At 37.6% G+C, this 23,361-nt stretch overlaps 1 protein-coding gene across 3 annotated transcripts in view; it reads left to right on the forward strand.

Moving 5' to 3' along the window:
* The window catches only part of BTAF1 (B-TFIID TATA-box binding protein associated factor 1), a 107,005-nt gene that overhangs the window by 8,384 nt on the left and 75,260 nt on the right, over window positions 1–23,361 (forward strand). Inside the window, exons 2-6 of one of the 3 annotated variants that reach the window (XM_002820973.6) lie at window positions 3,570–3,693; window positions 7,863–7,977; window positions 10,282–10,428; window positions 19,243–19,406; window positions 21,597–21,733. In XM_002820973.6, the coding sequence (XP_002821019.1) occupies window positions 3,570–3,693; window positions 7,863–7,977; window positions 10,282–10,428; window positions 19,243–19,406; window positions 21,597–21,733 (687 nt within the window). Of the gene's footprint in view, window positions 1–3,569; window positions 3,694–7,862; window positions 7,978–10,281; window positions 10,429–13,185; window positions 13,369–19,242; window positions 19,407–21,596; window positions 21,734–23,361 lie in introns of those variants that run through there. The other 2 variants (XM_054522622.2, XM_063727661.1) reach the window with 2 other exon arrangements.

Here is a 23,361-nt window from a genome sequence, read left to right on the forward strand (position 1 = left end):
AAGAGGAACTGTGTGGCTGTGGGACAGGATCAGCAATTAGGTTAAGAGGAGTCTAAGGTCTTTGGGCAGGAGTTCTAAGTGAAGCTGGGTAGCAGAGGACCAAAGGAAAGTTTAGGAAGAATGGAAATTATTGAAGGAATACAGTGCCTATTGCATGGCATTTTTCAGCTTGCTATTTGGGACAAGCTTAACTGCCTCGTTCAGAATGCTGAAGTACTGCTGTGCTGATCTTTTCACTTACTGTAACATTACATTACCAACTAGTTTTTTATGTAAAACTGCTGTCACAGATTAAGGATGTTTCTCAAAGGAAGCAGGAAAAAAAAGGTAATATAAAATACTTTTTGTTTCCTTAAAGTTGGTTCTTAAACTTGTCCCCAAGAAACTTGAACTTTTCCTTAAGTATAGTTTTAGTTACAGTAAATGTCAACTACATAACAAATATTTGAATACTGTGCAAAGTGTTGTGCGAGACAAAAAGAATGATTGAAGGAGATGAAGCCTAATGAGGAAAATTAGACCTCATGTGGCAAATTAATGTGAGAGATGCCACAAAAAAAATAATAAATACTTAAGTAGCTGTTAAAGATGAGAATTCATGTGGGTTTCAGAAAAGGAAGTAATCTCTGTTGCATAGTAGTTTGAAATGGTTTCAAGAAGGTGAAGAACTTCAGCTGAATCTTGATGGATGGGAGCTAGCTGAAAAGTTGAACGAAGAGAAAAAATACTTTATTTGTTTGCTGTAGCACATTTTATTCTCTTGTTAGAGAAGCAAGCTCAGGCACACCTGAAGATCACCTCTAATGGTGTATCTGGTTAAATTCCAGGTGATATACCCATATTCTCAGCTGTGCCTCCCACCAACAGTTCCCAGTCTCACACCTGGGGCCATTATATCTGCACAGCTGCCTGCTGTTGCAGTAAGGCAGAGTATGTACCCACTGCAACCCCAACCAGTGACCATTCTGGGGATCTGGCAGAAACTGGCCAGGAAACCACCCCCTCAAGGAGGGGTGAGCCACTGTAACCCTAGCTTGAAGGGGTGTGAGAGACATTCTGAGTGGAGGAAACAGTATAGGCAAAATCGTGGAAACCAAAAATACCCACATTTGGGAGATACTTTTTGTTTTGGATTACTTTCTGGTAGGTAAGTGTGAGCCATTGAAAGTTTTAGAGTAAGGTAGTGATTTATTCAGGGGGCGTTTTAGGAAGTTAATCTGGCAACAGGATGACAAGGCAGTTGGGAGTGTGAAATTGGCACTCAGATGGCCTGGATGTGGGGAATATTTGTTCTGGATATAATTTAAACAAATAACAGTATACAGTTTCCTCAGGGAGAAACTGATGAGAGTTGAGCAGCCAAGGATTGAATATGAGTATTCTCCTGATATTCATATTAAGAGTATTAAGAATAGGAGAACTAAGGAAAGAAGAGTTTGGAGAACAGGGTAATATAATGTGCAACTTAGGAAGGAAAGTATTGTAAGAATGGGATACTTGCTGGTCGCAGCTGTCAAAGAAGAGTCAAGAAAAATTGGCCTTGTAAAAAACTATTGGATTTGGAGCCTAAGAGTTCATTGGTGACCTTCAGGTGTGGTATTTTGGTATAGAAAGATGGAACCTTGATTTATATGGATTAAATTGTGTATGATGAGGAAATAATATTTTAAACACTTGTTCAAGATGCTTGGCAGTTAAAGTGTTCTGGAGAATGGAGATCAAGCAGTTTATTTTCTCAGTAGAGAGAGCTCTGCATATTGGAAGAAGGGAATGGATTAGTAACACTGATTTGAGATATTGGAGAAAGGATAATTGAATGAGGATAGAAGGGGGATGGTATCAAGACAAAAGTAGGTCAAGAAACCATTTTTTCCCCTTTCTTGGTCCTACTATCTGTCTGATTGACCATTCACCAATCCTATAGCAAAAGCCAGTGAATGAATGGGTAAAGGCAAGTGTTTAGATAGCCTTGAATGAGAAAGGAGAAATACGGTGTCAGAAGATTGGATATGTCTGTGCATAGTTTATGTGTAAAGTAAATTAATTTTAGAATGTCATTAGAAATTAACTATGTTGTATTACTCTCTTTGTATGACTAGCTTCATAGTTTGAGGTCTTAGATTTAAGACTTTAATCTATTTTGATTTAATTTTTTTTTTTTTTCAGACACAGTCTCACTCTGTCACCCAAGCTGGAGTGCAGTGGTACGATCTCAGCTCATTACAATCTCTGCCTCCCGGGTTCAGAAGCAGTTCTCCTGCCTCAGCCTCCCTAGTAGCTGGGACTACAGGTGGATGCCACTACACCTGGCTGATTTTTGTATTTTTAGTAGAGATGGGGTTTAACCATGACGGCCAGGCTGGTCTCGAACTCCTGACCTCAAGTGATCCTCCCACCTCCACCTCCCAAAGTGCTGGGATTACAGACATGACCACGCCCAGCTGAGTTTCCTCCCATTTTACTTCATGTATCACACTGCTGCCAGATTAATCTTCCTAAAGCATAGTTTCAGTTCCATTAGTTTCTTGACCCAAGACCTTCATGGTTGCAAGTTCATTAAAAGGTCTCCACAGTAGGGTTCCAGCTACTTCTGTAGCTGTATCTCCCCCTCTTCTCTTAAGTGTACCCTGAATTACAACCAAACTGTTATTCATTTCCCTAAATATACTCTCCCTTCTCTTATTGTTGTGTTCTTGTTTTCCTTCTTCCAGGTATTTCTTCCCCTTTCCCTTTCACCACCTAATCTCCACCAGTGTTAAAATTCTTTTCTACCACTAAGATCCATCTCATACACCATTTATTTTATGAAGCCTTTTCAGTATTACATAGTTGGGGATATAGTATTTGCTCCTTTCTTTCATAATCCTCAAAGCACTTTGTACTTTTTTTTCTGCCATGTATCTTATTGTACTTGACTTACCTGCTCCCCTCAACCCCAGTAGCAAGTTCCTTAGGAGTAGAGATTAGGCATCTCTTGTAGTCCTAGCATAGGTCACTTTTATTTTTATTTTTGCGATTTTAGAAAAAGTATTATTTTAATTGACAGATAATTGTACATTATTATGGGGGTACAGTGTGATATTTTCATACACATATACAATGTAATGATCATATTAGCATATTATTCACCTTAAACATTTATCATTTCTTTGTGTTGGGAACATTCAAAATGCCTCTCTTCTGGCTATTTGAAAATATACAGTAAATTGTTATTTAGTCACTCTGCAGTGCCACAGAACACTAGAACTTGTTTCTTCTATTTAGCTGTAGATAGAAGGTTAACCAGCCTCCCCCATCCCTCTTGCCTTTCCTACCCTTCCCAGCTGCTAGTAACCACTTATTCCACTCTTGACTTCTATGAGATCGACTTTTTAGCTTCCATTTATGAGTGAGAATATGCAGCATTTATCTTTCTGTGTCTGGCTTATTTCACCATAATGTCCTTCTGGGGCTCATTTATGTTAGCGTAGGTCTTCATTCATAGCATCTGCTCAGTACATTTATTGAGTCAAACTTGTATATATGAGGAAAAACATTTCAGAATAACCATTGTATTTTTGTTATTTCAGGCTCGATCGCCTTTTTATTTTACTGGATACTGGCACTACTCCTGTTACAAGAAAAGCTGCTGCACAGCAACTTGGAGAAGTGGTGAAGCTTCATCCCCATGAACTAAATAATCTCCTGTCTAAAGTAAGAACTTTTTTTTTCTTTTAGCATAATAACAATTGTAGAGACTTATTCATGGATAGGAACACAAAAATAAAGGTAAACATCATCTTAATTTTTAAACATTTTTGCTATTTTTTTTTTTTTCTGGTCACAAGACTTAAACTTTTTTTCTTTTTTTTAATCAAGTTTAGTAGTTTAAGGGATTTGAGTATAGATCCTTTTGCCTGTGGCACAAATTTGAATCTGTTCCAGTTTGGTAATAAACTAAGTTGTTTATCTGGTTTGTTAGTAGTCTAACTTGTTCTTAATGACTAATAATTATATCATAGTTGGTAGTCTTCAAATGGATGAGTACTCATGGGCAATGATTGAAATACATGAGAAGCTGGAGTCTTGTTACATTCTTAGTTATCAGCTGTTTGAAAATGGAGGCTTTCTGCTTTGGTGGATCAGTGTTTTCATAATCCTAGTCCATTTTCTTCCCTTAAGCAACTGCTGTATTTTTACTGAACTCTGTATGCTTATTGAAGTGTACCTGTATGGTAATAAGTGGCAAATTATACACATTTAATTTCCTGATGTGCAGAGTAAAGCAGGAGTGCTTTGTGTAGGAGGAGGGGAGTTGGGGAGGTAGATACAGGATAGGGTAGGGGAGCAATATGATTGCCCGGATATAGGGAGCCTCAGGATCTCTCTCTCTTTTCAGTTTGACCCCCTTTTTTCATTCTCATCTGCCCATCTCTGTTGAGTATGAGTGGGAGTTCTAAGCCCTTTCTCAACATACACACATCTGTACTGTGTGGTTGCTACCACAAGGACTAACAGTGACTCTCTTTCCAACATAATTCCCACTTAGATATTATCAGAACTTTCTAACTAGGATGTAGACGGAGAGACAGTGATTTGATACCTACAGGCTCCACGTTCTTAGAATGAAGAAGGATGCATATTAGGCAGTATTCGTGTGTAAGGTGGAGACAGAGAGAGGCAACACCTTTCTTCTCCTCAGCCCAAGGGAAGAAATGGAGGACTGAATGAGCTGAAACTGTGAAACAATGAACAGGCCCCATCTGTGCTGAACTGAGAAAAGTTTTCCAGCCTTCCCAGTGAGTTCTGGTCTTCTTCACTCAGACCTCAGCATATTGGCTACCATCAAATCATTCCCAAAGAGGCAAAGTTTGCCTTTAGCACTGTCTCACCATCTTTCCTTTTTCCTCAGCTGTCAGTGTTTTCCTGTTGCCCGTTGGTTTTGTTTCTTTTTTTTTTTTTTTGAGACGGAGTCTCAGGCTGGAGTGCAGTGACGCGATCTCGGCTCACTGCAACCTCTGCCTCCTGGGTTCAGGCGATTCTCTTGCCTTAGCGTCCCGAGTAGCTGAGACTACAGGCGTGCACCACCATGCCCAGCTAATTTTTGTATTTTTAGTAGAGACGGGGTTTCACCATGTTGGCCAGGATGGTCTTGATCTCTGGACCTCGTGATCCTCCCACCTCGGCCTCCCAAAGTGCTGGGATTGCAGGCGTGAGCCACTGCGCCTGGCCGGTTTTGTTTCTTAAACAGCTTTATTAAAATATAATTTACATACCATGAGTTTCAATTTAGTGGTATTTAGTATATTAACGTTGTGTACAGCAGCCATCACCGTACTCTAATTTTAAAACATTTTATCACAAAAAGAAACCTCTTACCTACTAGCAGTCACTCTTCAATACTCCTTTACTCATGCCCAGATCCTCGACAACCACTAAACTAACTTTATAGGAAGATTTGACTATCCTGAACATTTTATATAAAATGAATTGTAATCTATTGTGATTGATTTCTTTTGCTCAAAATAATGTTTTTATATTGTAGCATGTATATTCATTTTTATTGCCAAATAATATTCCATTTTGTGGATATACATGTGTGCATCTTACTGATTTTTTGGTTGATGAATATTTGGGTGGTTTTCACTTTTTTATGAAAAATGCTGCTATGAAAATTTGTGTACAAAATTTTGGAGGTTTTTTTCCATTCTCTAGAGTATATATATACCTGAGGGTAGAATTACTATACCATATGGTAACTTTATGAGGAACTGCCAAACTATTTTCCAAAATGGTCCCATTATTTACGTTTTCAACAGTAGTGTATGAGAACTTAGATTTCTCCACATCCTTGTCAATACTTCTTAACTGACTTTTTGATTATAGCCATCGTACTGGATATGAAGGGATTTGATTTGCATTTCCCTGATGACTAATGATATCATGCATTGTATGTATTATTCATTTGTATGTCTTCACTTGATCTTAGCCAAAAAGCAGAGAAGCAATACATTTGTATATCTTCTTTGGAGAAATGTCTACTCAGATCCCTTGCCCATTTTAAAATTGGGTTCTTCGTCGTTTTATTATGAGTTACGAAAAGTTCTTCTTATAGTATAGTTCTTCATATACAAGGTATCCAAACTATACAAAGGTATATGATTAGGAAATAGGTATTTGATTTGGAGATATACTCTTCTGTGAGCTGTCTTTTTACTTTCTTGAACATCACTTCTGCTTTTGGTGTCATATCTAAGAAACCATTGCCTAATCCAAGGTGACAAAGATTTACCCCTAAGTTCTCCTCTAATAGTTTTATAGTTTGAGCTCTTACTTTTGGGTTCTGTGGTCAGTTTTTTAGGTAATTTTTGTATATGTTATGAGCTGGGTGTTCGACATCATTCTTTTACATGTGGCTTTCCAGTTATCCCACCACCGTTTGTTGAAAAGACTATTATTTCTCCATTGAATTGTCTCAACACCTTTGTTGAAAATCAGTTGACCATAGACACAGGTTATTTATGAACTCTTAATTCTGTTCCACTGATTCGTATGTCTATGATTTTGCCAGTACCATACTGTCTTGATTACTGTTGCTTTGTAGAAAGTTTTGAAGTCAAGAAGTGTATGTTGCCAAGTATGGTGGTACATGCCCATAGGCACAGCTACTCAAGAGACTGAGACAGGAGAATTGCTTGAGGCCAGGAGTTTGAGGCTGCAGTGTGCTACGATTGCACCTGTGACTAAGACACTGCATTTCAGTCTGGGTACCACAGAGACCCCGTCTCTGAAAAATAAAAATAAAAAAAGTGTGAGTCTACTAAAATTTTTTTTTTCGCGATTGCTTTGGTAATTCTGAGTCCCTTGCATTTGCATATACATTTTAGGTTCAGCTTGTCCATTTCTGCAAAAAAAAAAGAAAAAAAAAGCTGGGATTTTGATAGGAATTGTGTTGAATCTCTTGATTAATTTAGAGTTTTTACTGTTGTAACAATCTTGTCTTTGAATCCATGAACACAAGGTGTCTATTTAGATCTTTAATTTCTTCAACAGTATTTTTAGTGTTTTGTAGCTTTCATTGTACAAGTCATACACTGCTTCTGATAAAATTTATTCTTAAGTATTTTCTACATTCTGATGCTACTGTAAATGGCATGGTTTTCTTAATTTCATTTTCAGATTGTTTAATGTGTGGAAATACAATTGATTTTGTGTATTGATCTTATATCTTACAACCATACTGAACTTGAGTTTTTATAACTTTCAATTCTTTGTATTAAGTAGTGGGACTTAATGAATAATATGTACTTTGCTTTTTAGTATGTTAAATGGCTGTTTTTTAAAAATGCACTTAAACATTCTTTTATTACAAGTTTCTTTTCTTTTTGAGACAGAGTTTTGCTCTCGTTGCCCAGGTTGGAGTGCAGTGGTGCCATCTCGGCTCACTGCGACCTCTGCCTCCCGGGTTCAAGTGATTCTTCTGTCTCAGCCTCCCAAGTAGCTGGGATGACAGGCACGTGCCACCATGTCTGGCTAATTTTGTATTTTTTATAGAGATGGAGTTTCACCATGTTGGCCAAGCTGGTCTTGAACTCCTGACCTCAGGTGATCTGCCCACCTCAGCCTCCCAAAGTGCTGGGATTATAGGTGTGAGCTACTGTGCCTGGCCACAGGTTTCTTAAATCCCCTTTTTAAGGTGGTATTGATTTTTCTCTGAATGATCGAATCTTGTAAATGAATTTAATAATTCTAAGGTGTTTTATATGTATTTGGATAGCTGCCAAATTATACATTAATAACAAGTAAATTTGTATTTCTCTGCACTGGCTACCTTGTGCAAACAATATTTTTGTATACGTAACTTTTATTTTGTAATTTTTAAGGTGTTGATATATTTAAGGAGTACAAATTGGGATACCCGGATTGCAGCAGGACAAGCTGTTGAAGCTATAGTGAAAAATGTACCTGAGTGGAATCCAGTGCCGAGAACCAGACAAGGTGCTTTTAAGTGGAGAAAGTAGTTTTAAGTAAAAACCTAACTGTAGAATTAATTATAATATGCATTTTGTATTTTAATAATTTCAATTTTAAAGTCTTAATTTCCACGCTTTTAGGTACAGCTTTGTCAGGAAATGATACTGAATAAGGTGATTTTTCACCACATTAAAAAAAAAAAACTACTGGATATAGAAAATGTTTTTGTATACATTTTAAATTACAAATTCTACAGTATGCTTGATTTACAAGGGTTATTACTTTCCTTCAAGTAATTGACATTCTAAAAAAAGAAGTTAAATCAGTACAATGTTAATATTTGAAAGTCTTTTTTTCTTGTTGCCGGGAGAATAGTATAGGGTAGTTATTTTCTACATTTAAGCACAATTATATATGGATATTTGGAAGGTTACGTCTTGTTTTTTGTGTGCCCTTTTTTGGATTTTTTGTAGTGGGAAAAAATGTGTTCTGATTGCCTGTAATGACATTTAAAAACAAATTACATGCTTTTGAAAAGCTGGAAAGTTGCATATTTTAATTAAATCAAAATTTAATGGTACAACTAGATTAGTTTTCAACTGACATTTTATTTTATTTTATTTTTTCGAGACAGAGTCTCACCGTGTCACCCAGGCTGGAGTGCAGTGGTGCAGTCTTGGCTCACTGCAGCTTCTGCCTTCTGGGTTCAAGTGATTCTCGTGCCTCAGCCTCCCAAGTAGCTGGGATTACAGGTGTGCACCACCATGCCCAGCTAATTTTGTATTTTTAGTAGAGATTGGGTTTTGCTTTGTTGGCCAGGCTCGGGGGGGGCAGGGTTTGAGTTCCTGGCCTCGAGCATGATTTAGCCTCAAGCTGAGGCCCACCTCAGCCTCTCAAAGTGCTGGGATTAGAGGCATGAGCCACTGTGCCCGGCCTCAACTCCCTTTAATAACATCACTTTTATCATAAGTCTTAGCTTGCCTAAAACTGTTGCTTTATATTTGCTGATACCTGCTATTTTGAGTTATTTTATTAGTTTGTCTTCTCTCATTAAATGAAATGTGTGACTAGAGAAGTTATAACTTGTTTTAGAAAAGAGCCTTTTCCTTTTCGGCTTGTTATCCCCACTTAGTTTGGTATGTAAAGATGGTACAACTTAGTTCCATTCTTAAAAGACTTAATTTTTTTAAAAAACTAGCATTAAATTTTTAACTAGCTTTAAAATTTTTACTAAATGAATTTGCTTATCATCACTAGAAAACTTAAAATACTCATAGAAATTCCTTTTAAGTTAAGCAGTTATACTTTAGTTTACAGATGAATTTCATGCAGATGCCAGCTAAACAAACTATTAAGTCAGTAAGTAATTATATTTTAACATTTATAACTTATAGCTTTTTGAGGAAGGAATACAGAACATTTTATAGATGTTTTTAGACCTCACATGGATATATGATTTTAGCAAGTTACCAGGAGATTCTTATTTGCCCAGAGTATGGGAACTGAGTCCTGTTGAATGCATAGTTGCTTTGTGGCTCAGCCTGTTCCTCAGGTATGGGGAGGGGTGATTCTTATTAGCCTTATTCATGAATACATTCTGTGAATATTTTTGTCTTCTAACTGAGCACTATAATATACTCATGCTGTTACCTTGGTATTTTTAAACTCTAACAGTAAGTAGAGACAGCATGATATTTAACCTATACATTTTAACATGGGAATGCAATTTCTTTATATAAATAACATTTTGCTTTTGTGGTTGGACACAGTTACACGTATACTCACTAACATCTGATGGTCTGTGGAAAAGGAATCACCAACTTACTCACAGATAACTAAGAACTGATCATAAACCCACAGTAGCTTTTCTACTTCCTCCACTTTTACTTTTCTCAAAATATTACTATCCAGGTACAGTGGCTCACGCCTGTAAGTTCCAGCACTTTGGGAAGTTGAGGCAGGAGGGGATTGCTTGAGCCCCAGAGTTTGAGACCAGCCTGGGGCAAGATGGTGAGACCCTTGTCTCTACAAAAATAAATAAAAAACACTTAGCTAGGCGTGGTTGTGTGCACCTGTAGTCCTAGCTACTCTGGAGGCTGAGGCAGAAGAAGTCCTTGATCCCAGGAGTTTGAGGATACAGTGAGCTGTGATTATGCCACTACATTCCGGCCTGGGCAACAGAGCAAGACCTCACTTCTTAAAAAAAAAGTGTGTGTGTGTGTGTGTGTGTGTGTGTGTAACCCATGCAACCCAAGTAATGATATGCTATTTTCTTTCATTCTACACTTTCGCTATATGGTCAAATTAATATTTTTAAACCTCATGTAGAACCTACTTCTGAAAGTTCTGTGGAAGATTCACCTACTACAGAGCGATTGAATTTTGACAGATTTGATATATGTAGATTGTTACAACATGGTGCATCACTCCTGGGATCTGCTGGTGCCGAATTTGAAGTCCAAGATGAAAAATCAGGTCTGTAGTGGTTCTGAGAAGAAAGTCTAAAATTTGTTTTTTCAAACTAATTTGTCACTTGGTATGCTGTTCATTAGTCACACTAAACTAACATGTCATGAAATGTAAATTAACTGAAGTTTGCAGGTGGCGGGGGATGCTATGAATGGGGAAGGTAACCCAGCAGTATTTGGTTTAAAGCTACAGTATGAGTATTTTTCCTCCTTTAAGTGGATATGTGCATCATTAGTTGATATATATTAATATTTCAGCGACAATTTTATTTGTAGTATAGAAATTATAAAGTGTTCCCCAAGAGCCCCAGTTTAATATATTATAAAATCAGGATTAGTACAGATTGTGGTAATGTTTTCACAGTTCTGGAAATTTGAGAGATTGATTGTTTTGTTTTTATCACATATTTCTGATATTATTGGGTTTACTCATGCTGCTGTCCAAAGCAAAAACTAAGAGTGAAAAATAAGACTTGGATAGGTATTCACGCCTGTAATCCCAGCACTTTGAGAGGCCGAGGTGGGTGGATCACCTGAGGTCAGGAGTTCGAGAGCAGCCTAGCCAACATGGCGAAACCCTGTCTCTACTAAAAATACAAAAATTAGCCGGGCGTGGTGGCGAGCACCTGTAATGCCAGCTACCCGTGAGGCTGAGACAGGAGAATTGCTTGAACTTGGGAGGCGGAGGTTGCAGTGAGCCGAGAACATGCCACTGCACTCCAGCCTGGGCAACAGAGGTAGAGTCCGTCTCAAAATAAGAAGAAAAAAAGACCTGAATAGGTATTGTCTTAATATTTTTAAACTTACAGAATCTATCTGAATATAAAATTACTGTTTTGGCCATTCAAGATAATGGCTTGGAGGGAAAAAACCTTGATGTTTTAAATGGATTTTTGTAAGTAAATAAGTTGCCTTTTTGAGTAAAAAACAAAACAGAATAACACTCTATTGCTAATTAATCGTCATTTAGAGGCTTATTAATATATTCACTTTTTTATCATAAAAATGTCAAATCATTTCATCTTGTTTAGTATGGTTTCTATTAAAAGATCTAGTTATTTTTGCAGAGAAGAGGATAATTTCCTTAAGTTTTGGAAAAGCATAGTTTTTCTAATAATGGAGGTAAAACTCTTCAAAAACTTTTCATTTATATCACTAAATAGTAAGTTTACTAACTTTACTAGTGTACTCATGGACACTGTCAGAGATCAAAATTATATATGTTTTGGTTTTGCCGTATTCTGATTTCATAGATCTATGAAGAAGTCTAGGTAATTGTATTTCAAAGAAAAGCCCGGCTCAGTGTGGTGGCTCACACCTGTAATCCCAGCACTTTGGGAGGACGAGACGGGCAGTTCACCTGAGATCGGGAGTTCGAGACCAGCCTGGCCAACATGGTGAAACCCTGTCTCTACTAAAAATATGAAAATTAGCTGGGTGTGGAGGCGGGTGCCTGTAATCCCAGCTACTCTGGAGGCTGAGACAGGAGAATGGCTTGAACCCAGGAGGCGGAGGTTGCAGTGAGCTGAGATCATGGCCATTGCACTCCAGCCTGGGTGACAAGAGTGAAACTCCGTCTCCAAAAAAAACAAAAAAGGAAAGTCCTATAGGTGATTCTGATATGTAACCAGGATTGGGAACTGCAGTTTCTTGGGAACTCAGTTTTTTAGTGCTAGTAAGTCACAGCTTGCTGAACAGTGCTTGTTTAAAACCCTGTAGTTAGGTTTTCTTTAAATGTTGATCTGTGTTTGTCCCCTCATATATATTAATGACACCATATATGATTAGTATACATACTGGCCTGGGTTTCCTTTGCAGCTGGTTGTGTAGATTATTTCCCCCAATAAGACTTCGCCTGGAATGAGAGGACCAATTTTAGGCTCTGTGTAAGTGTATTGGGGTTGTGATCAAGCAGTCTTTTGGATGCCTAGTGTTTTTCCCTCCTGAGTAGACCAATCTTTAAAAAAATTTTCAAGCAGCTTTATTGAGATATAATTTATACATTATACAATTCATCATTTAACATATACAATTCAGTGGTTTTTAGTATACTGACAGGTATGTGTAACTATCACCACAATTTTAGAACATTTTTGTCACTTTAAGAAGAAACCCCATATCCTTAGCTATCACCTTTTTATCCTCTTACTTCCTTCCCTTCTCTTCCCAGCAACCATGAGTCTACTTTTGGTCTCTTTAGATTTGCTTATTCTCAACATTTTATATTTGGTCACATACCACATAACAGCATTTAAGTCAGCAACAGACTAGGACTGCATATACAGTTGTGGTCCCATAAAATTATATTACTGTATTTTTACTGTACCTTTTCTATGTTTAGATATATGAATATTTACCATTGTGTTACAGTTGCCTACAGTATTTAGTAACATGCTATACAGGTTTGTAGCCTAGGAGCAACAGGTTATACTGTACAGTGTAGCTGTGTTGTAGGCTTTATGATCTAGGTTTGTGTAAGTACACTGTGATGCTGACACAACCACAAAATCACTGAATGACACATTTCTCGGAATGTACTCATCATTAAATGGCATGTGGCTGGTAAATGGAATCATACAATATGTGGTCTTTTGTGGTGGCTTTTTTTTACCTAAGAGAATATTTTCAAGGTTCATCTGTATGACAGCGTATATCAGTACTTTTTTTTCTTTTCTAAATTTTATTACTGTTAAGGGATATATCAGGTTTTTAAAATTGTGGTAAAATATATATAACAAAAAATTTACCATCCTTAACTGTTTTTAAAACTTAAGTTTAGGTAATGTTAAGTACAGTCACATTGTTGTGCAGCCAGTCTCCAGAAGTCTTCATCATGCAAAACTGAAACTACCTATTAAACGTCAAATCCCCATTTCCCCCTTTCCCCAGCCCCTGGCAACCACCATTCTTTCTGTCTCCATGAATTTGACTACTCTAGATGCCTCATGTAAGTGAATCCTACAGTGTTTGTCTTCTTGTGATGGGCTTATTTCACTTAACTTGATGTCCTCAAGGTTCATCTGTGTTGTAGTATAGGACAGAATTTCCTTTCTTTTTAAGGCCGAATAATAGGCCATTGTATGTATATAAATTTTGTTTATCCATTCATCCATCAGTGGACACAGGCTTATTCCACATTTTGACTGTTGTGAATAATGCTACTGTGAACATGGATGTACAGATATCTGTTTGAGTTACTGCTTTCAGTTCTTTGGGGTATATACCCAGAAGTAAATGGTTGGATCAGATGGTCATTCTATTTTTAATTTTTTGAGGAGCTGCCATTCAGTTTTCCCTAACAGCTGCATCATTTTACATTTCTACCAACAGTACACAAGGGTTCCAATTTCTCTACATCCTTGCCAACTCTTGTTATTTTCTGTTTTTTGATAGTTGCCATCCTAATGGATATGATGTGGTAGTATTTCATTTTATGGCCAAATAATATTCCATTGTATGAATACCACAATTTGTAAAAGCCTTTCATTAGTTGATGGACATTTAGGTTGTTTCTACCTTTTATCTGTTTTGAAAAATACTGCTGGGAGGCCGAGACGGGTGATCACCTGAGGTCAGGAGTTTGAGACCAGCCTGACCAACATGGAGAAACCCCACTTCTACTAAAAATACAAAAATTAGCCAGGTGTGGTGACGCATGCCTGTAATCCCAGCTACTTGGGAGGCTGAGGCAGGAGAATCGGTTGAACCCGCGAGGCAGAGGTTGCGGTGACCCGAGATCGCGCCATTGCACTTCAGCCTGGGCAACAAGAGCGAAACTCCATCTAAAAAAAAAAAAAAAAAAAAAGAAAAATAGTGCTGTAAAAATTCATATACAAGTTTTTGTTTGGACATATGCTTTAATTTCCCTCAGGTAGATACCTAGAAGTGGAATTACTGGCTCATATGGTAACTATATTTTACCATTTGAGAAACTGCCAGAGTTTTCCAAAGTGGCTCTGCTATTTTACATTCAATTTCTCAACATCTTTTCCTGACACTTATTATCTGATGTTTTGATTATAGCCATACTAATGGTGTGAAGTGATATTTCATTGTGATTTTGATTTGCGTTTCCCTGATGTCCAATCATGTTGAACTTCATTTCATATATTGGCCACTTGTATACCTTCTTTAGAGAAATGTCAATTCATATAACTTGCATGTTTTTCATTGGGTTATTTGCCCTTTTATTATGAGTTGTAAGAGTATATGTTCTCAATACAAGCTTCTTACCAGATATGTGATTTACACGTTTCCTTTTTTCTTTCTTTTTTCTTTTTTTTTTTTTTTTTTTGAGACAGAGTCTCACTCCATTACCCAGGCTGTAGTGCAGTGGTGTGATCTTTGCTCACTGCAGCCTCCACCTCCTGAGTTCAAATGATTCTCCTGCCTTGGCTCCTTCCCGCAGTAGCTGGGATTACTGGTGCCTGCCCCCACACCCAGCTAATTTTTTAATTTTTAGTAGAGATGGGGTTTCACTGTCTTGGCCAGGCTGGTCTCGGACTCCTGACCTCAGGTGATCCACCGGCCTTGGCTTCCCAAAGTGCTGGGATTACAGGCATGAGCCATCACCCCCAGCCTGATTTACACATATTTTCTACTGCTCTATAGGTTATCTTTTCATTTCCTCTGTGGTAAGAAGCATAAAAGTTTTTAATTTTTATGAAGTCTAATTTTTTTGTATTGTTTTGTTTGTTTCTCAAGTTTTTGGTATTATATGTAAGAAACTTGCCAAATTCAAGCTCATTTACCTCTGTTTTCTTCTGAGAGTTTTATAGCTTTAGTTTTTAATTCTTTTATTGATTTTGAGTTATTTTTTGTATATATTTTGAGGTTAAGGGTCCAACTTCATTCTTTTGCATGTGGCTATCCTGTTGTCTCAACACTATTTGTAGAAAATACTGTTCTCTTTCTCATTGAATTGCTCTGGAACCCTTGTCAAAAATCAGTTGACCATTGACACATAGGTTTATTTCAGGACTCTTAATTCTATTCCATTGATGTCTATTCTTACGTGAGTACCACATTGTCTTAATTATTGTTGCATTGTAGTAAGTTCTGAAATCAAGATGCATGAGCCTCCAACTTTGTTCCTGTGTTTCAAGATTGTTTTGGTTATTCTGAGTCTCTTCCATTTCCATATGAATTTTAGGACCAGTCTGTCAATGTTTGCAAAAAATAAAAAAAAAAGCCAGCTGGAATTTTGATAGCAATTTTGTTGCATCTGTGCATACATTTGGGAAATATTAGTGTTTTAACAATATTTACTCTTATGATGCATGAACATTTTCATTTAGTTTTTAATTTTTTTCGTTTTATACTTTACAGAATACAAGTTGCATCATAAATAGAATTGTTTTCTTAATTTCATATTTGGGCTTTTGTTTCTTTATATCTTTTTTTCTCTTTGTTCTTTAGGTTGGGTACTTTGTATTGCTTTATCTTTTTTTTATTATTATACTTTAAGTTCTAGGGTACATGTGCACAACGTGCAGGTTTGTCACATATGTATACGTATGCCGTGTTGGTTTGCTGCACCCATTAACTCGTCATTTACATTAAGTATTTCTCCTAATGCTATCCCTCCCCCATCCCCCCACCCCACGACAGGCCCCGGTGTGTGATGTTCCTCGCCCTGTGTCCAAGTGTTCTCATTGTTCAGTTCGCACCTATGAGTGAGAACAGTATTGCTTTATCTTTAAGTTCACTTGCATTTTGTCCTGTTATCTTCCATTAAGCTGTTAAGTCTATCCAGTGGTTTGAAATTTTTTTTTCAGATACTGTATTTTTCAGTTTTAGAACTATTTATTTATTTATTTATTTATTTATTTAGAGACAGGATCTCACTCTGTTGCCCAGGCTGGAGTTAAGTGATATAATCGTAGCTCACTGCACCCTTGAACTCCTGGGCTCAAGCAATCTTCCCATCTTGCTAGGACCACAGGCACATGCCACCACCCCTGGCTAATTTATTATTATTTTTTTTCTGTAGCGATGGGGGTCTTGCTGTGTTACCCAGGCTGGTCCCAAATTCCTGGCCTCAAGCGATTCTCCCACCTCGGCCTCCCAAAGTGCTGGGATTACAGGTGTGAGCCACTATGCCTGCCCCAGAACTTCTTTTTTATTTAAAAAAAAAAAAAAAAAGTTATATTGGCATATTTTGCACATTATTTAATTCACCCTTTTAAAGTATACAATTCTATATATTTTTAAACTTTTTTGTACAGATGGGATTTTGCCATGTTGCCCAGGCTGGTTTTGACTCCTGGGCTGAAGCGATCCTCTTGCCTCGGCCTCCCAGACTGTTGGGATTACAGATGTGAGCCACTGTACCCAGCTTGGTTCTTTTTTATAGTTTCTGATTCTCTACCAAGGTATCCTATCTTTCATTGATTGTGACAGTATCTTCTTTTACATTGAGTGTTGTTATATTAGTTGCTTACGAATCTTGCATTCTGGCTGGGTGCAGTAACTCAGGCCTGTAATCCCAGCACTTTGGGAGGCCGAAGTGGGAAGATGTCTTGAGCCCAGGAGTTTGAGACCAGCCTGGGCGGTCTAGAGAGACCCCACCTCCACAAAAAATAAAAAATTAGCTGGGTGTGGTGGTGCATGCCTGTGGTCCCAGCTACTCAGGAGGCTGAGGTGGGAGAATTGCTTGAGTCTAGGAGGACAAGGCTCCAGTGAGCTGTCATCATGCTACTGCACTCCAGCCTGAGTAGCAGAGCAAGAGCTTGTCTCAAAAAACAAACAGAAACCCTAAAACCTTTTAATTCTAACATCTGAGACATCTCAGAGTTGGTCTCCATTAATTGTCTTTCTTTTGAAAATGGGTTACATTTTCTTTTCTTTGCTTTTAATTTTGTCAGTTATTCTGCACATTATGAATGTTATGCAGTGTAGACTAGATTCTGTTATATTCTTCCAAAGATTGTTTTGCTTGTTTTTGCTTGCTTGTTTTAGCAGACATTTACTTTGGTGGAACTCAAAATTTCAAACTCATTCTTCTTTGCTCTGGGCAATAGCTCAAATCTCAATTTTAGCTTTTTAGATTTTAGCTTTAGCTGCATTGTTTGGAGTCTGCTCTGGGCATGCATAGTTCAGAGGTCAACCAGAGATTTGGCCTGAGTTTACAGAGAATTTTGGCCCTCTTCTCTCTGGCTCTGTCTTTTTGGGGGTTTTCTCTTTCTAACTTCCTGGGATTGTAATGGCCCCTAACGCTCTTCTCGTTCTTCAAGCCAAGCCAGAAAGACTGTGGGTTTTGGCCAGGTGCAGTGGCTCACACTTGTAATCCCAGCACTTTGGTAGGCCAAGGCAGGAGGACTGCTTGAGGCCAGGAGTTCAAAACCAGCCTGGGCAAACATAATAAACTCCATCTCTAAAATTAAAAATTAAAAAAAAAAATAGCCACATGCTTATAGTCCTAGCTACTCAGAAGGCTGAGGCAGGAGGACTCCTTAAGTCCAGGAGTTTGAGGCTGCAGTGAGCTATGATTGTACCTACTGCACTCCAGCGTGGGTATCAGAGTGAGAGACCTTGTCCTTTGTTGAGGGGGAAAAAAGAAGACTAGGTTTTTATTTCAAATTTTAACTGCCGCACATTTCATGGACTGGCTCTGTCTTCAAGCTAAAAGCTACAAAAAGGGGAAACTTTTGTTTTTTGTAGCTTTTAGCTTTTGTAGCTTTTAGCTTTTAGTGCTATTCCCATCTTTTTAAGTACTGACAATTCCCCTAAGTAAATGCCTTTTTTTTTTTTTCCCTCTGGTGCCTTTAAGGTAGTTTGTTTTTTCTGTTTTGGCCAGAGTTTGTTAGGTGCAGAGGGTTAGTCCGATAGGAACTAACTCAGCCATTATTAGAAGCAGATCGTTATTGTTTTTAAAATATCAAATTTTTTTCAATAAGGTATAACTGTCTTTTACAGCTTAGCTTTTTTAAGGGCAAATTTTTATTTTTAAATGCCCTTTGGTATGTTCTGTTTTGTCTCTTTTGCACCGAAGGATTGAGGGTTTTACTTGAGACATTTAAAAACCTGTCTACTTTTATTCTCTTTATTATTTGGGATATTAGGTCTATATCAGCTCAATACATAAAGGCTACACTTGGAGTAAGCATTTGTTTGTTGAGCCTTTTACTGTTGAACAAAATCTAGATTTTTTTTAGCCCAGTGAGAGCTTTCATAGGAGGTACAGGTGTAGCTATAAAATAAAATTGATTTATTTCCATAGAGATGTTTTTTTTTTTTTTTTTTTTTTTTTTTTTGAAACAGGGTCTCACTCTGTTTCCCAGGCTAGACTGCAGTGTTTTGATCACAGCTCACTGCAGCCTTGACCTGGGCTGAAGCAAGCCTCTCGCCTTCAGCCCCTGGAGTAGCTGGGACTACAGGTGTGCACCATCATGCCCTGCTAATTATTTTTTATAGAGATGGGGTCTCCCTACGTTGTCCAGACTGGTCTCAAACTCCTGGGCTCAAGTGATCCTCCCACCTCGGCCACCCAAAGTGCTGGGATTACAGGTGTGAGCCACTGTACCTGGCCCAGGAATGAATCTTATTATTTTATATATATTTACTAATTAACAGTTGGGGAACACGGGAATCCCAGTAAAAACTCCCAGAATGTTTTGTTAACTAGAACGCTATTTTCCAATGTGATTAGGTAACAGAGTTTATGAGATGTTCAGAGATGATCATGAATGAATATGGTTGGTTTTATTGGCAGAAGGGATGCTTTAATAGTGTATTTTTTTATTTTTATAGAGTTTGATGTGCACGTATTAGAAAACTTCTTAACTGATTTGGAGAAAATGTATTTCTTTTCTGTTGAAAGGTGAAGTGGATCCTAAAGAGAGGATAGCACGCCAACGAAAATTATTACAGAAGAAACTTGGCCTTAATATGGGAGAAGCAATTGGAATGAGTACTGAAGAACTTTTCAATGATGAGGATTTGGATTATACCCCAACTTCAGCATCCTTTGTTAACAAACAACCTGTAGGTAAAACGTTTGGTTATTTGATTGCAAGTAATAATACAAAGGGTTTGCTTCATTTTGCTTATGTAATTATAGTTTAAGAAAATGTTATACTTAGCTCTGTTCATTGCTGCTTAGTGCCACCATAATTTAGCATCTTTTCTAACTGGATTTCTGATGACAGATTCTATAGAGTTAGAAGCTCAACCTACCTCCCAGACACTGGACTGTTAAGTTGTAGCAGACCTTTTAGGAACTACTGGTATTGAAAGATTGTAATTGCTGCAATTGCTCTTTTTTGGTATGTTCTTTGATGTAGGGAAAAGTAATTTTTTGGGAGAGTGAGAGATAGTAAGGGCTATTATAGTCAGATATGATAGTAGAAGTGTTTAGTGTTATGATTTATTCTTTTTTTTAAGTGAGAAATAAGACTTGCAAACAACCAAAAAAGGATGTATAATATGAAGTAAAAGGAAGTTTTTTGCCAACAGGACACAGACATTTCCATGCCCTATAGACAACCATTTTCAAGTTACTTGTGCATCATTTCTGAAACTTCTGTGTACCAAGTGCATGTATGTGTTTGTGTGTGTGTGTGTGTATATATGTGTATGTGTGTGTGTGTTTGTGTGTGTGTGTATATATATTCCTTTTAAGCCATGTTTACCTTTTCCCGCTTCATACAGCTTAATGTGTCAGTATATTCAGATTGACCGCATTCTTTTTGGACAGCTTCATGCTGTTTTGTTTTGTGGCTATACCATAATTTCACTCTTTTCTTCCTCTTCCTCTATTCCAGTTCCCAGTGGATACATTTGTGCTTCTTAACTTTTTTATGCCACAGACTCTTTTGAAGCTCTAGTAAAAGCTGTGGCTCTCTTCAGAAAAATGCACATATAATGAGATATTACATCTCAAGCGGTTCAGTACTCTTTTACCTGACCCCCGGTATTCTTTTAGGGGTCCATGGGCTGCATTAAAAATTCCTGCTTTGCAATTATGAATCTCCTGTCTTGTCATTCCCTTGGTCATTTCCTTTGCTTCAGTGGAGAATGGTTCTGTTTACCTTTATACAAATGGCACTTTAAACCATTAGAATTTGTAAAGTGTATTTTTTAGGGTTGAGGGTGTGAGTGATGATGAATAACTTCTGCAGACAAGGTGGGGAAAAAGGCAGGTACTAGGAGAGAAAAAAGAGAGAGTATGAAGAGGCCAAAATACAGCAACACCCTGAAAGGAACAGGAGGAAATGGGGTAGAAAGGAAAGTGTAAGATGTAACTAGAAGATAAAGAGGATAATAGAATAAAATAAATGAGAATAAAAATACAATAATGTGATCACAGTATGGGTAATTGAACATGGTGTAAGAAAATGAATGGACAGGTGTATTAGAAAGTGGGCTGTACACATCAAATTAATTGGGTGCGGGATAGGCAACACTAATTTGGGGTTTGCAAAATCCAGGTTTATATATCATGGACCTTTGGGGGAAGTTGCTTAAGGTTCATTGTTGCCATAGGTCATTACAGCTGCATTGCTTGTATATGTGCCCATGGTTCTTGATCAAGACTGCAGCAGAACATCCACACCAGTGACCTTAACTGGTTGCGGAAGTATAAATTTCAGTTGAATCTTATGGTTAGGCACAGAAGGGATTTTTAGGCTTGAGCTTAAAAATCTAACACACAGACTTTATAGTGTCTTCTGTGAATGGAAAAGAGCAAAAAGAGTAGACAGTAAGTAGTTAAGAGAAAAGGGGCATATGAGCTAAGTTGGACTATAGCATGCTGGACCAATCACTTAAGGCTATAATTTATTTATTTATTTTTTTCCACAGAGGGTGATGATCAGTTTCTTTTATTGACATTTATTCTCATAACTTTTTGGTGATATTATTTTTATTTTGAAGTCTTACCTCTTCAAGGCCTTCTCTGTGGGTTAGGATCATACATTTGTGCCTCATAATGTATCATAAAAAAAGTTAAGAAGCATATGTGTATCTGTTGGGAGTTGGAATAATAGAGAAAAGGGAGGAAAAGACTGAAATTATGGTACAGTCATACAACAAAAGAGTGTGAGCCTGTCAAAAAAGAATGTGATCAATGTATGTATACTGAAATTTATAGACTTGGTCTTCTTCTGAGGCTGAGACTACAGGTACTTATTTTAATTTCAAAAGTTCCAACTCAGCATTCTTTTATTCTTTTAGACTCTTCAGGCAGCTGAATTGATTGACTCAGAGTTTCGAGCAGGAATGAGCAATAGACAAAAGAACAAAGCTAAAAGAATGGCCAAGTTATTTGCAAAACAGAGATCCAGGGATGCAGTGGAAACTAATGAGAAGAGGTAGTAATCTTTTTTTGCTTATTCACTTAAAACAAGAGGGCTCTGTGGCTTTAATCTGTGTCTGCTTGATTTATAGAAACATTCTGCTGACATATTTAGCTGGGGAGTACTGTTTGGATTCTCTTACTCAATTGTCAGAGAGTATTCATTGTTACTAGGAACTGAGACAACTTCCCCAGAAAAATCCACATGTGCAGACTTTTTTCCTACTAATTATCAGTTTTGAATGAGGGCTGAGGGTCTCCAAAGGGGAGAGCATTCCAGGCAGAAGAAACAAGTTTAAATGCCTTAAACGTGGAATGATCAAGAAACAAATAGAAGGGCAGTATGGCCTTCTATACTGGGATGAGTGCACAGGAGAGTGATAGAGAATGAAATCAGAGAGGTGTCTAAGGACCACAAGTTAAGAATACTCCCTTAGTAAAGTGGGAGGTATTGTCACGATATTACCTCACCTGTACCTTAAGCTGGGGCTATGCTAAATAGCCAATGATAATCTAGGCTAGTTTATGTAGTCCTGTTGAAGAAAAGAACTCTGTGGGTAAAGTCACTGTCCTCTGTTTCTTCATGAGTTACTAAAAGTGATCATCTATGCATGGCTTGGAGCAGCATTTCTCAAAGGGTGGTTCAAAACTATTTCCTTCAGGTGCTCTTTGAGGACCTTGTAAAAAAAAAAATGCTGTTTTTTTTTTTTGTTTTGTTTTGTTTTTTTTGTGATGCAGTCTCTGTCGCCCAGGCTGGAGTGCAGTGGCACAATCGTAGCTCACTACAGCCTCAAACTCCCAGGCTCAAGCAATCCTCCTGTCTCAGCCTCCCAAGTAGCTGGGACTGCAGGTGTGAACCACCATGCGTGGTTAATTTTTAAATTTTTTGTAGACATAGGGTCTTCCTATGTTGCCTAGGCTAGTCTCTAACTCCTTGGCTCAAGTGGTCCTCCTTCCTCGGCCTCCCAGAGTGTTGGGATTACAGGCTTGAGCCATCACACCTGGCCAAAAATGTATATTCTTGGGTCCCACTCAGATCTGTTAAATAAGAATCTTTAGTGGTGCTCAGGAAATGTTTGCATAAATGCTGAATTAATAAAAAGCCTCGGAAAATAGGATTTGCAAATGACAGAACTTTTTGTTATATGTATTCACGTAAAGCTAAAAAGTGTTTAGTGTTTAAAAGCTAGGCACAAAGGGGGATAAATAATAAACATATACTTGGTGGAGATTTATACTTGAGGTTAAATCCTTAACTGCAAACTTTTTATTCAGCTTGTTAATGACAAGATTTTTAAAAAGTTAACAGCTCATTAAGATCATATAGTAACCTAATAAGTATTTCTACTGGTTTTTATTCATACAAGCACTTTTAGCCAAAGATTTGAATGTTGGAAATATTAGGCTTTATTTTTCAGAGTTCATGAGTCACTCATTTCACAAACATTTATTAAATACCTTCTATTTGCCAGGTATTGTTCTAGGCCCCTGAGGACATGTGTGAATAAAAGAGAGAAGAATTCCTGCCTTTGGAGGTTATAGTCTGGAGGGAAAGATGGGAAATAAATAAGTAAAATATAGTGTGTGTGTATATGTGTGTATATATATAAAATACAGATAATGTTAATGTTAAGAGTTAAGGAA

This window comes from Pongo abelii, chromosome 8 (genome assembly GCF_028885655.2).
Source record: "Pongo abelii isolate AG06213 chromosome 8, NHGRI_mPonAbe1-v2.0_pri, whole genome shotgun sequence".
In the NCBI taxonomy this organism is placed as follows: domain Eukaryota; kingdom Metazoa; phylum Chordata; class Mammalia; order Primates; family Hominidae; genus Pongo; species Pongo abelii.